Raw genomic sequence first — 14,547 nt, forward strand, 5'->3', positions numbered from 1 at the left:
AGCTAGTTATATATAATCAGAAAATAAAGAATAAACAATTTCTGGACAACCCCAACAACTAATATCTCAAGTGAGAAAACATTAAAAACAAATCTGTGTTAACCTTAGAGACAAGAAATATTTAAAGGAAAACAAAAGCAGAAGGTACCTGTTTTCTACACTACAGAAGCCCTCCATATCTGTCTTCAACGACATGCCACCTTCTCTCTGGCACACTGCTGCTATAACACACCACAGCCAGAACAAGTTGATTAGAACCACTAAAACCCTATGGTTTCAAGACTAATCACTTCCATCTCATTCTTCAAAACTTGGCACAAACAGCTCTTTACTCACTGAAGATCTCCTCAGAGTTCGCTGATTCCTCCTATGTGCTATCACACAGTTTTACATTTTTACTCTAACACTAAGTACTCTGTGTACCACTATTTGTTTAAGATCAAACATTGTTTTTTCTCCATTATCTCTGTATCCCTAGTGCCAAGGCCATATTAAATGCTCCATTAATCTTTATCAGGAGAATGAACAAATGTAGGGAAAATGGCTCTGTGAGTAAAAAAGTACTTGCCGCCAAGCCTGATGACCCAAGATTGATCACACATAATGGAAAGAGAAAAACACCCACAAGTTGTCCTCTAACATACATATCGGTAGTGCTGTGGCATGCACATGGTAAGCACTCACACACCTGAACATACACAATAAATAATCACAATAAAATTTTTAAACAAATGCACGTGTAGCTGGCAGGCTGTATTATTCCCCTGCTTTACAACTTTGTTTCTAGAGCCAAAATGGATATCCCAATCTTTTGCTATCAACAAAAGTTGATACAAAAATACAAATTTTTAAAAAGTATTAAGTCATTCAGTCAATTATATGGTAACTATCAACAATTAGAGCCTTTCTTTCAGATGTTCATCAGAATCAATATTACTATTTTTTCCAAAATTCCTCCTGTCTTTGTTCAAGTTGCTAATTACAACACAAAAAATAAGAACAAATGTCAGGTAATTTACATTTGACAAAAATTTGTTTCTCATAGTTCTGAAAGTTCAGGTTAAAGGAACAGACTACATCTGGTGAAATCCTATTTCTTTTCTTTTTTTTTTCTTTTTTTCTTTTTCTTTTTTTTGGGGGGGTTTTTCAAGACAGGGTTTCTCTGTAGCTCTGGAGCCTGACCTGGAACTAGTTCTTGTAGACCAGGCTGGCCTCAAACTCACAGAGATCTGCCCGCCTCTGCCTCCCTAGTGCTGGGATTAAAGGCATGCGCCACCACCACCCGGCAAGGTTCTATCTCTTAAAAATGAGAACTTCACCATGGGAGAACTTCCACCAAGGTTCTCCCATGGTGGAAAAGACAAATAAGCAAACTTCCAACTGTTTTTACAACGTCATGAATCTCATTCATGAAGGCTTTGCCTTGATAAGCTGATAGCTGCCTAAAGATCCCCTGTCTCTTAATACACTCTATTGATGATTAGGTTTCAACATGTAAATTCTAGGAGACATAGCTGATGCATGTTAGCTCATGTCTGTAGTCTCAAAAGGGAGGACTGCACTAACCAAGGATTTCAAAGACAACCTTGGCAACACAGTGAGATCCTGCTTCTTTAAAAACAAACAAAGGAGACAGAAAAATTACAATCACAGCACATCTTGAGCTAGTATTCAGTCCTGTAAAATGGAGGGGGCCTGGTTTGTTTGTGTTTTCTGTCCTGATTCCCACAGCTGTTTACTCCCCCCCAAAAAATCACACAGAGATCTCTATAAGTTATAAAGCTGATTGGTCAATTAGGTCAGGCTACTTATTAGCTCTTGTGACTTATCTTAACCCATTATTCTGATCTACGTTAGCCATGTGGCTCAGTACCTTTTTCAGTGGGGCAGATCACATCCTGCTGCTTCGGTGATCTGGGCAGGAGTGGGAGGAATCAACTTCCTCCTCCCCAGAATTCTCCTGCTCTTCTTGCATCATTTCCACTTCCTGTCTGGTTTTCCTGCCTATACCTCCTGCCTGGCCAATCAGCGTTTATTTGAAACATGACTGACAGAATACAGACAATTCTCCCGTACCACAGTTCACCACAATCATCCTAATTTCAACTAGCCTTTGTTCAAACAAATTCTTTTAATCCATTGCTACTCTTGCTCTGATCCTGAATCTTAGAGGGTCTACTACGAAAACTTGAACAAACAAGGCTTAAATTTGTATTTTCCCCTTGTCATCTTGGACACATTACTACATTTTTAAACTTCGGTTCCTTTGTGAAATGTTGATAGGTAAATGTTTTTGTAAAAAATTTTAAAAAGTGTATATGTAAGTACTTAGCATAACACGCAGCACATAGTAGGCACTCAATAGATAGTACTTAACAGTTTTCCTGATATTTTCCATAATTACATAAACTTTTATTATTATATTACAAAGCGGGACCAGCCTGGCCAGGGCTGGGAGTGAAATACTCAAACATGTAAGCACTAAGAAGGTACATAACTTGAATAAGAAGGTACATAACTTGAAACAGTTGTGGTTTCTTGGGTTTTCTTGTTTGCTTGCTTTTTGGTTACTTTAAAAATGTTTCTATAGCTTCTTGTCCCTCATTTCTATCTATTTGGTCTTCTCTATGCTTCTAGCAATTTTGTTTTGGGGGTAGGGAGACTTAAGACAGGGTCTCACTGTGTAGTCCTGGCTGTCCTCTAACTCTTCTGTAGACCAGGCTGGCCTTGAACTCAGAAATCTGCCTGCCTCTGTCTCCCAGTTGCTGGGATTAAAAGGTATGCACCACTATATCCAGATAAAGATTATTTATTTATTAAATGAATATGGGTGTTTTATCTATGTATATGTGTCTGCACAACAGGAGACATTAGAGCCCACAGGACTAGGCAGTTGTGAGCCACTACGTGGGTGCTACAAATTGAACCCAGGACCTCTGGATGAGCAGTCAGTGCTCTCAACCATTAAGTCACCGCTCCAGTCCCAACTAGCAATGCTTTTAACTACAACAATGCATTCTAAGTTCCTCAAAAGTTTTTAAGAATCAGCTGATGGTACACTCCTTTAATCTCAGCACTCTAGAAGCAGAAGCAGGCAGGTCTTTGAGTTTGCAGCCAGCCTGGTCTACAAAGTGATACCTTACTTTAAAAAAAAAAAGTTTTTAAGAACCTCAGTAAGCACTGTGAACACAATCTCTGTGTGATAGTGTTTATCTTTCTCAAGCATATCTTTGTACCAGTAACTCCTCCTTACATAAACTGGTTTTCAAATCCCTAAAAAACTTGATGATAGAACCTGGAAGCATCGATCTCACGTGGCCAAACTGCCATGTTTCACTCGCCAGAATACATGTAAGGAAGCTACTACATCACCTTACCTCAACACTAGCACTTGAATCAAGGTTACCAAGGATTTCTGCACCTACACAACCACAGCAGCTCTTAAAAATTTTTTCTTCGTGTCAGCCATTCCTAGGCTGATTCTTAACTTCTTTTGCTTCCAACATCAGCTTTCCTTCATCTCAATCACTGAGCAAATGCCCAACAGAATGAACAAAGTACTGCTGCTGCTTCTGATTCCTGAGCGAACTGCATCATCTCACTCTGTTCTCACTTCGTCAAAACCAATGTCTCCCTGAGGACTTCCCCTGATTCCCATGACACACATAAGACCATTTATTCTTTTGCCAAGATTGTAAGACTTCTAGAGTTTGAAGGTACTTTCCAGGATCATGTAAGTCTTGCCCAACTGTCTCTTTTACCCAAACAGGAATTAAAAACAGTTCGGTTATATACTAGGCTACAGGGATAGTACACAGTTTATTTGGGAGTAGAATTAAGTTATTATAAATACAAATATATGCTATTCTTTCCATTAAAGATTTATATTTTATACTTCATTTGTTCATGTATACGAGATAAATCATGGCTTATAATAGATCTATTTAAGATGAAAAACACTTTAAATTTTGTTTTCAAAGTATTCTGGCTACCAAACAACAAACACATAATGCTGTTTTCTCTATTTTTCAGGCATGTTCAGAAATTAGGTGAATGAATAACCTGTCTCTACTCTGAGAAGGTGCTAGCAAAATAAACATGAATGTTACAGGGATTCAGGAAAGGAATATTTTGTCTACAAAATTAAAATGTTAGCCTTTGGACTACAGATGCTGTTAAGATTAACTGTTAAATTCCTAATACCCGGTACAGAGAACAACTCTGTCACTCAACTTATAAGCAGATATATTGAATCACTGTCCAATAATAGATGCTTTATATACATGTGTGTGTATGTGTCATCTTTTAACACCATTTCTGGCTTATTAATAATTATTACTTTGACCATTATCTAAATTTAAAGCCTACTATATTTTTAATAAACAATGATTAACATCTACCTCCCTAATTCTGTGAGACTTAATATTTCATACAAATTAAAAATGATTTTATCATAATATCTGTTCATTTATTTTGGGGTGTGTGTGTGTGTGCATGCATGTGCACATGAATATGCTGCGGTCAGAGAACAACTTGCAGGAATCAGTTCTTTCCTTCCACCACGTAGATTCAAGGGGTTGGATCTGAGTTGTCAAGCTTGATGGCAAATGCTGAGCAATCTTGCCAGCCCATCAAGTTGATTTTTATATAGTTTGCATTAGATTCTCCATTAAAGATGTGTTCATAAATTAATAAATAAAGAGTTGAAGGGAAGCTTCAGTTGGTAATACACTTGCCTCACAAGTGTAAGAACCTCAGTTAGATCTCCAGAACCCGTGTTTAAAAAAAAATAAATAAATAAAGCCAAGTGTGGTAACTCAATCTTGCAATCCTGTGGTGAGCTGGGCTAGCTGGCCTGTCAATGTAGCTTAATTAGTATGCCCCAGACAAATGAGAGAACTTGTCTACCTGAGAAAGATGGATGATGTTCCTGAGGATGGCATCTTCTGTTATCCTTTGGCCTCTATACACACGTACCCACAAGTACACAGGTGTAGACACACACACACAACGTTTAAAAGAAAATTAGCTTTAAAACCAGAACTTCAAAGAACTAAAAATGCATTTGCTCTCTAAATCTTAACTAGGATTTAGAAGAGATATCCCAGAAGAAATCACTCAAGGCTAACCAAGAAAACAAAGGAGCCTACTTTTATAATGACCACATTCTTTCCCAGCAAAGTGCTTATCCTTTGTTTTGCCCTTTCCCTTGGAATCTCTCATTGGGTTACTCTTTGTTTCCTTAGGCTCTTTGTATATAAGGGACTTCTAGAATATTTCTCTCCATTTTTGTTCAGACATTTAGTGAATATTCAGAGATTCAATCAAGTACACGATTATCATACACATGTCACCAGCAGAGTCAAATTAGCATAACATTTTACTTCTAAATCAGTAATTGTAGTTTACCAGAGCTCTTATTAAATATCTTGACATTACTCCAAAGCTTAAGTAAAATTTAGTTTAAAAACAAACAAACAAAAAAACCAGAATTTTTACTTTAAAGGTCAAGAGTAAAAATTTGCTCACAATTGACTTACTTTACTTCAAACATCTGGACTAGGTTCTAGAGTTACTGAATTACAACTATCGACATCACATTTAAAATCATGTATATCTTCTCCTTATTTATTAAGCATTCATGTTGAAACACTTTATTTATCAGATCAAACTAACAGCATTGAAAATACTACCAGTTATTTACCTTATATTACATAGACAGCATAAAGTACCACCAGCTTATATAAACACACCGAGTTCTCACCATATAGTTTCCCTCTTAATTCATAAAAGGTAAAGAAAAAAAAATCAAAACCTGTAACAAGAAAACTATGGACTTAATTAATAGAATAACTTACTGAAAAAACCTTTGAAGATGTTTAACCAATCCATTTTGAATAAAAATTCGTGTTCTCTTTTCAGAGTTTGTTGACACAGCTCCGGGATAATTTCAGTGACTTCCTGGTCTGCTCGGTAACCCTGAAACTTCCCACACCCAGTCCATGTGACCTGGCTCACACCCAAGCAATAGAAACGTTTTCAAAACCAAGGCTTCTCTTTTTCCAATACTGTTTCTCCTTAAACCAAAAAATAACCCATGTTGTAACTCATGGTGGCAGCAAAAATGTTGAGTTATAATTCACTCATTTTCAAAGAAAATATTAAAGCTAGTACATTCCTAATAGTTAGAAATGTATATACACACTCTTCCTTTCCTACAACTCCTCCTTTTCCTTAATATCCAAACCATGTCGCTACTAGCACAGCCACTGTGAGACAAATTCATTAAATTACATGGAATTTAAGGTACCAAAACAGGGTACAGATACTCTGGGAAAAGGAAGGGCGTTAGATATTTGATACAAAACCCAGATTCACAACATTATTTTGATCAAAGATCACTAACTGAATGCAGTATTTTAAACTCTAGGGAGTGCAGACAAGTGTACTCCAGGGAGTACAGTTATCTATAACTGCAGAGGTTCCCAAAACTAAGAGACAAGAAGTTAACTGGTCAAATGCCATGTTGACTGCAGATAGTAAAATATCTGAGTACATCAGCAATGTTTTTGTGTAAGAGCTGAAAGTCCAATACTTCATTAAGTTGCTTGAATTGTACTACATGTTAATTTATTCAGCTTACAACAGTTAAAATATAAACATTTACTCTATACTGCCAATAATTATTAAAATACCAGAATATAAATTGTGCATTAAGAATTTTAAATACTATCTAATAATATTTAATCAGTCGTGCTACATTTAATCCTAAACCATCTGCAAACGGTTTCCCCCTTTTTACAAACAAATAAAGAACGATTTAGCAATAGCACATCTCCCTGAACACCAAAATTAAATCCCTGTCCCTCCCAATTCCTTCCTGTCCATTAAGGAAAGTTAAATTAAGAAAGAGGAGGAGGTCAGTCTTCACCCTACATACTTCCTTCCTTTAGTTTAGCCAAGGCAAGGGTAAAGTAGGTTCCCCCACTCTAATAGAGGCCAGCAAAAATTTAAAACCAAAGATACACAATTAGAGAAAGAAAGGTGATAACAAAATAGAAAAGTGACCATTCCTACAGGTGCAAATAGACAGCGATAACCCACTGTCCTAAAAAAAAAAAAAAGAAAAGAAAAAAAAAGAAAAAGAGATCTGCTTTTCAAAGTGAGCTTCACTACATGTCAAAAAGTTCACTAATGTGCCATGTAAAATAAATTACCAGCATGCCCAAGGAAACGAGTCTCCATCTCTCACACTTTCCCTGTCTCAATTGAGCCAAATTTGAGTAAATCGAAAATTCATTAGGTATTTACTACTCAAGGAGCTGTTGCAAGAAAGTCAATTATGCTCATCAGTACCATTTGAATGTGGGCCTAGATTTATAGACGTTGTGAACATGATCTTCACTAGTTTCTTAAACAGCTATTAGGTTCTCAACTTACATGCCTAGCTAATGTGACAGTTCTGCCCTTTTCCAGCCAACTAATTCTGCATACTGCTGTAAGACTGTTCAAAGAACTAAGCTCCGGGACCCATCTATAACGAAAGCTGGTGGTTTCCCTTCAATACAAAACAACTTACCTAAAGTGTCCTTCAGGTTTTTAACAATAGATGCTTTTCGAGCACTATTTTTTCTCTCCACATAGTTAGAAGGGACAAAACCTGTTTTATTCATGGAATTTCGAACTCGCCACCAGGATTTAGAATCATCCAGAAGCCATAATCTCTCATTTTTCTTGATATCCAGCTCTTGTTCTTGCTGTGCCACATAATCAAATTTGGCCACCACCACCGCTTCTTCAGCCATCTTTCAGCAGTTTCAGGACTGTAACACAGAGAAATGTTTTTGTAATAATTGTCTACATGCTTTTCCAAAAAGACATGCTTAAACATAAGAGGCCAGATATTATGAACCATGCCTATAATCCAAACAGTCAAAAGGCTGAGGCAAGAAGACCTTTACAAGTTTGAGGCTAGCCTTGGTTAGATACTGATTTTAAGCTAGACTGAGCACAAAACCAATACACAAAACAGGAGACAGGGGCTGAGACTGTATGAAGTTCAGGAACAGAGTATATGCCTAGCATATTCAAGGCTCTGAGTTAAAGTCCTTTTATAAAAAGAAAAAAATCTAAAAACATCAAAGGGTTAAAGGTGATAAATGAAAAACATATAACAGGAAAATATTAACTTTTAAAAAGCATGGTTTCTATTTAGTGTTATATAAACTAGCTTAACATTTAAAACCACCGCTAGCAATAAAAATCACTTGTATGTACTTTAAATAATATTGATGCTTTCTGAACAATTTTTCTTTCCCATATAGTTAGAAAGCACAAAATTAAAATATATTGGTATGATCAAAGAATAAAATAACAAATCCATTATTAATAAGGATAATCTTTAACATATTTATCTCAATAAAACAATCAGACAAACATAATCAAGGTCAGAGAATAACTGACAAATGTATTAGTAAGTGCAGTATAATAAGCATATACAAAGTATTCCTTCTAAAGAGAAGAATATAAAAGGAAAATATAAAAATTGTCAATACTGTGCTTAAAAAAAAAAAGCTTAGCCTGTAACTTCAGCATTTGAAGGCTGAGGTAGGAGCATTAAAACTTTTTGCTACAAATCTCAAAAAGGTCTCACACCTTTTATGTTGCTCTTCAAACTGAGAACTAAGTATACTGATACATGTGTATGAAAAATGGAGTATTAAGGGCTGGAGCAATGGCTCAGTGATTAAAAGCACTTCCTGCCTTTCCAGAGGACCCAGATTTGATTCTGAGTACCCATCTTCAGGCAGCTAACAACCCTTTGTAACTGCATATGACAGACACACATACATACAAATAAGAAATTAAAAAAATTTTAACTTAAAAATATTAAAAATAAATCTTTAAAATATTTTAAATTTAAAAATATTAAAAATAAATCTTGAAAAAATAAAATGGAATAATGAAGCCCATTACTTTATAGGCTGGGTTAAAAAATTATTTAAAACTTTCACGTAACTGGCAAAAAAAAATTTATGAAGAAGATGTTTAGTTAAAATCGGGGCCACCAGACATAATCCAGTAGTAGGAGAGTGCTTGGCACTCAGGGGTTAATCTCTAGTCATCCTCCCACCATGAAAGTGACAGTTATAACCATATTAATCAATAAAACAAGGAAAAAGTACATGAGAATACCAGGAACCACAACTGTGTTCTACAAGTATTCAAAGGGAATGGTAACACAAACAACTTTATAAAAAAATCTGAAAATAATGAAATACAATGATAAAAATATATGAAAAGTAACAAAATATAATTGAGTTAGTATTAAAGAATCTTCCCACGTTGACAATACCAAGACAAGAAAATTTTACAAGCAAATTCTACTAAAGTCAAGAAATTTATTTGTTCATTATCAACATTTTTAAAAGAAAAAATAATAAGCAAACTCACTCCTGAAACTTAGTTAGACCTGACCTCTCTCTGCTTTCTCCAGAGAGACTGTTTTATAAAAGCAGATATGCCTCACAAAGCAACCAAATAAATCCAGCCTTTTGTTTTGGGCATTGACTAGCAAATCTGTTTCTCAACAATGAAGCAAGTATTTTAATGTCTTCAGGAAAATTAACTTTAATCCAGAATTTGACATCTTTTGGCATTAAGTGTATCAACAGGTAGAGATACATATAAAGGATTTGCAAAAGCCTCAAAATCTGCCACACATTGCTTTATATTTTGAAAAGGAATCACTTAAGTCAACAAAAATAATGTTTAAAAAAAAAAGAAACAGACAACATGGTATGTAGAAACACTGATGAGCTAAGGATGTAGTAGATCAGAGGCAGAATGCTTGCCTGGTATGCACAAGGCCACAAGGGCTCAATAACCAGCATGAGAAAAACAAAGATGAACAAAGAAACTAGGCAAAAATTATTTGTATTATTGCAACTTGTCTGAAATTACTTCAACACAGAGTTTTAACGAAGTCTAAATAATTATTGTCACATAATGCAAAATTAAGTTACAATAAAGGTGAGGAGATAGATGGCTCAGCACCAGCTACATAAGCAGGAAGATTTGAGTTTGATACTCGAGAACCTGTAAAAGCCAGATGTGGCAGCACATAACTGCAATCCCTGAGTTGGGAGGTAGAGACAAGTCTCAGGAGGTAGCCCCCAACTTGCTACCAGCCCATACGGCTAAACCAGAGAACTCTAGGTTCAATGAGAAACTTTCTTCAAAAATGAGCAGAGCTAGTAAGGAAGCTGGTTGTCAACCTCTGGCATACAGACACACACATCCACATACGAATGACAACCAACTTTCTGAAACACTGAAAACTAGAAGCAGAGATAGTTTTCAAGGAAATCTTGTCCTCCCTTACGCTAAGGAAATCTTGTCCTCCCTTACGCTCCTGTCAACCCACAATTCACATTAGCTCAATGGAGTTTATTTTGATATTTGACAACGGTTCTAAAATTTTTTTAGGAAAGCATTTAAAATTAGTAATAAAAATTTCAGAAAAATAATTATTTATATACTTACAAACTGTATATCCCTGAAATAATGTCTCCTTCTTGGAGAGTTCTCTGATCTAGCCATGCAACTTGGGAGAATAACTTTAGCTTCAAGTAACTGGGTTAACAAAGGTCCATCAGGGTATCAGAATCACACAGGCAAACCCGATATGAGATGTGAACAACTGTAGCCATTTTATCAGCAGAAGGATGAAACTGACACAAAGTAGAGAGACACTTGCTTGGGAAACAGAGCCAGAACTGATAAAATATGGCACAAGCGGCCCTCTGATCCTCCAGGTCCTTGAGATAGTAATGGGAAGATTGTTTACTGTCCCAGACAATCTGGGTCATCCGTTTACTGTTATTTTCAGTGAGAAGGTCACACTACAGGTGAAGTTACCCTACCAGATAATTACAATGTACTTAAAAATCCTGAAGTAATTTAAGACAATATTCTACTTTAACAGAAACATACAATTCAATACAATAAACACAGAGATACATACAGTTAATCTTTAGAAGTCTTTTTCCCCAATGTACAAGTGAGTTCTAGTTTATGTTTTTAAAAATTGGAGTATTTGAAATTACTTGTGATTTAAATATTGAAGTGATTTCTGTTTATCTTCTTATTCCTTCGTCCCCCAAATATTTATTTAAAGGTTTAAAGGCCAATTCAAAAGCAAGTGATTTTTAGTGACTTTCTTTGATAAATCTTTCTAAAGCAAATCAACTTAGTTTTCACAAAGTAACTTTCTTTAGCACTATTTATATAATAAAGTCTAACAATACATATTCTTGAAAGAAACTTTCTCAGTAAGCACATTCCACTTAATTCATGGGAACAGAACCTGTACCAAGAGTATCTAGTTAAATGCTTCCTTAACAGAAATGGAGGGATTTAACCAGGCAAGTTAGCTAAGTCACTTCTATTGTATAAAGCATTCAAATATATATAAGGATTTTGTATGAGGAGTAGCACTGTAAATCATGTCAGAGTAAGTTATTTAATGAAGTAACTGATACCACTGATAACTGTGCCATTAGGAAAAATAGTACCAGATTTCTAATTCAGAGGACTTTTACTTTGAAGGAATTATCCATTTGTTAAGCACAAGTGAAATTCCTAAACACTGTGTCAGAAGAGTAGAGTACAAAGTGGGTCATTAAAAGTAGCATATTAAAGAAGCCAGTCTGAGGGAGACTGGAAACCCCTCTCCACCAAAGTTTGCATTTAACAAGTCATGTGCAGAACAGGTATATTCATACAAACTACTCAGTCTGCCAGGCATCAGTGCCATGGTCTAACATCTTCCCCACACTTCTCTGGCTTACTTCCTTGTTGAGAAGCGCTCTTTCTTAATAAACTGCCTGTTTCTATAACCATCCAAATGTCCCTGGTCAAATTCCTTTTCTGGAACTCAAGAACCTAGAAACAGCAGCAGAGCCCTGTAGACTCAATATCCACCAATAGCGATAATACAATAAAACAGACAAGAAAACTGAAAAATGGAAGCACCAAGGATGTAGCTCAGAGGTAGACTACTTGCCTAGCATGGCCAAGGCCCTGGGTTCAATCTTCAGAACAAACAAACCTGAAAAGAGAAGAGAGAACAGCTAGAGATCCCAGGACCCAAAGAATGATTCAGTGGTAAACTCTGGGTCTTGTTTGTTCTTAAAGGTCAAGACTGGTGAACAGATTCATTAGCAGCTACCAACAAGTAATATCAGCTCACGTTCTCCAAACAATCTACCAAGAAGGGACTTCCTGGCAATAAAGAAAAGTTTCAGACAATAACTACTTTATCCCAGTCAAACAGCACAGGAAGTAATTCATGGTCTTGTCCACAGCAAAATCCAAGCAGGAAACCTACAATTCCAACCCTCCAGCAACAATTATGGGACACGCTGCAATCTCACCAGAAAAAGCCCAATTAAGGAAGAAGAAAATTGACTTATCAGGCAGGCAAAAAAGACCTAAACAACATGTTCAGCCAAAAGGAAACAATAAATCAACATTTATAGAATTTTCTGCCCCCAAATACCAGAGTACACATAATTTAACAGGTGTTGGGGAACAAATAGAAAGATAAATTATATCCTTGGCAAAAACAAACAACAAATTTGAGTGAACTCAATCATACAGTGATTGATCAACAGAATCAAACTAGAAATCAGCAGTAGAAAGTGTGTGGCAAAGTACTTTGTCTTTTTTTTTTTTTTTTTTTTTAAAATCATTTATTTATTTATTTATCATGTATACAATATTCTGTCTGTATGTCTGCCTGCAGGCCAGAAGAGGGCATCAGATCTTATTTCAGATGGTTGTGAGCCACCATGTGGTTGCTGGGAATTGAACTCAGGACCTTTGGAAGAGCAGGCAGTGCTCTTAACCGCTGAGCCATCTCTCCAGCCCGCCAGTACTTTGTCTTTTAAGGGTTCAAAGGTTTAGTTTATAATATGAAAGTACTACAAGGTTGTTAAGAGTTGAGGCCTAGTAGAAGGCAATAATGTCAGATGTGCAGTCCTTGGACGAAATTAATGCCGTTCTGAAGGGTTCTCAAAGGAGTTGCAAAGTGGGCCTGATACATAACCTTTTGTCTTCACAGTTTACCTTTTGTTCCTCCATACATGCCGTGTGCCATATGTGTTATAGACAATGAGAATAGAGTAAAAACCAATGGAGCTGCATAAATCTAAAATTTTCTATCAGTTTCAAAAACTAGAGTTAATAAGCACCTTTTATAAACTACCTAAGCTTTAAGCATTTATTTTTAGCAAAAACAACAACAAAAACCACACCAAACTAATACATACAAGTAACAGGAAAGTCTCCATTCATGCAGAACATAAAGAATAATTCACAGGTCAAAAAGGAAATCTTCAAGAGAATCAGATGTCATAATGAAATAAAAATGAAAATTTACTTAGACATGCAGCTAAAATAGGGAAACCCTTACATCAGTACTCTAACGTCCTGTATAAGGAAGAAATTGATATAGCAGAAAACAATGAAATCTAAGATAAAAATATTTTCTAAAAAATGAAAAAATTGGTGCTTGAAAAGAGCAATAGGAGCTATATGTAGTGGTGCACACTTTAATCCCAGCACTCAAGAGGCAGAGGCAGGTGGACCTCTATGAGTTTGAGGACAGCCTGCTTTACATAATGGATTCTAGGACAGTCAGGTATACAAAGAAAGACCCTGTCTGGGGAAGAAAAGGAAAAAAAGAAAGAAAGAAAAAAAGCAATGAGAGCTGGAGATGTAATTCAGTTGGTAGAATGCTTACCTACCATACAAGATGTCTTAGGGTTCAATCACCAGCATTATATAAAATAAAGAATGTTAGTCCACACCTGCAATCCTGGCACTCAAGAAGTAGAGGCAAGAGGCAAGTTCAAGGTCATAATCCAATAAATATGGAGTACAATGACAGCCTGGACTACAAGTCCTCTCCTCCAGAAAAAAAGAAATGAACGTGACAAATACTAGACCAAGGTAGTGGTGCAGAGTAAGGATCAGGTAAGAAAGAAAAGGCTGAGAGAGGGAAAGAGAGGACAATGAAGAGGAGATATCACAGAATAAAAAGGATAACAGGGAATACCACAGGTAACTCTATACAAGCAAATTTGATTTCTTAGAGGAATCAAACCAGTTCTTCCCAAACACAAATTACCACAACAAACCTAACACAAGAGTATTTGAAAAGTCCTATAACTAACAAAACAAATTAAATTCATAATTTAAAAGTGTCACCCCCCCACCAAAGAAACTACCAATCAATATACTTTGGGAATATAAAAACCCTTAGTAAAAATATTAACAAAAATAATTAGAAGTACTGACTTAATATTTTTAAAAGCTTATTTAAAAATATCTATTTATTTATTATGTATACAATATTCTGTCTGGGTGTCTGCCTGCATCAGATCTCGTTTCAGATGGTTGTGAGCCACCATGTGGTTGCTGGGAATTGAACTCAGAACCTTTGGAAGAGCAGGCAATGCTCTTAAACACTGAGCCACCTCT

General features: G+C 36.0%; 1 protein-coding gene across 5 annotated transcripts in view; it reads right to left on the bottom strand.

Annotated features, from left to right (window-relative positions):
- Positions 1-14,547, bottom strand: part of Nck1 (NCK adaptor protein 1) — a 58,344-nt gene that overhangs the window by 8,879 nt on the left and 34,918 nt on the right. For 3 of the 5 annotated variants that reach the window (XM_048416869.3, XM_048416873.3, XM_085689620.2), the window contains exon 2: positions 7,580-7,823. In XM_048416869.3, the coding sequence (XP_048272826.2) occupies positions 7,580-7,805 (226 nt within the window). In that variant the 5' untranslated portion in view covers positions 7,806-7,823. Of the gene's footprint in view, positions 1-5,858; positions 6,008-7,579; positions 7,824-12,067; positions 12,113-14,547 lie in introns of those variants that run through there. The other 2 variants (XM_085689618.2, XM_048416874.3) reach the window with 2 other exon arrangements.

The sequence above is a fragment of the Myodes glareolus genome, chromosome 4 (assembly GCF_982192425.1).
Source record: "Myodes glareolus chromosome 4, mMyoGla1.1, whole genome shotgun sequence".
In the NCBI taxonomy this organism is placed as follows: Eukaryota; Metazoa; Chordata; class Mammalia; order Rodentia; family Cricetidae; genus Myodes; species Myodes glareolus.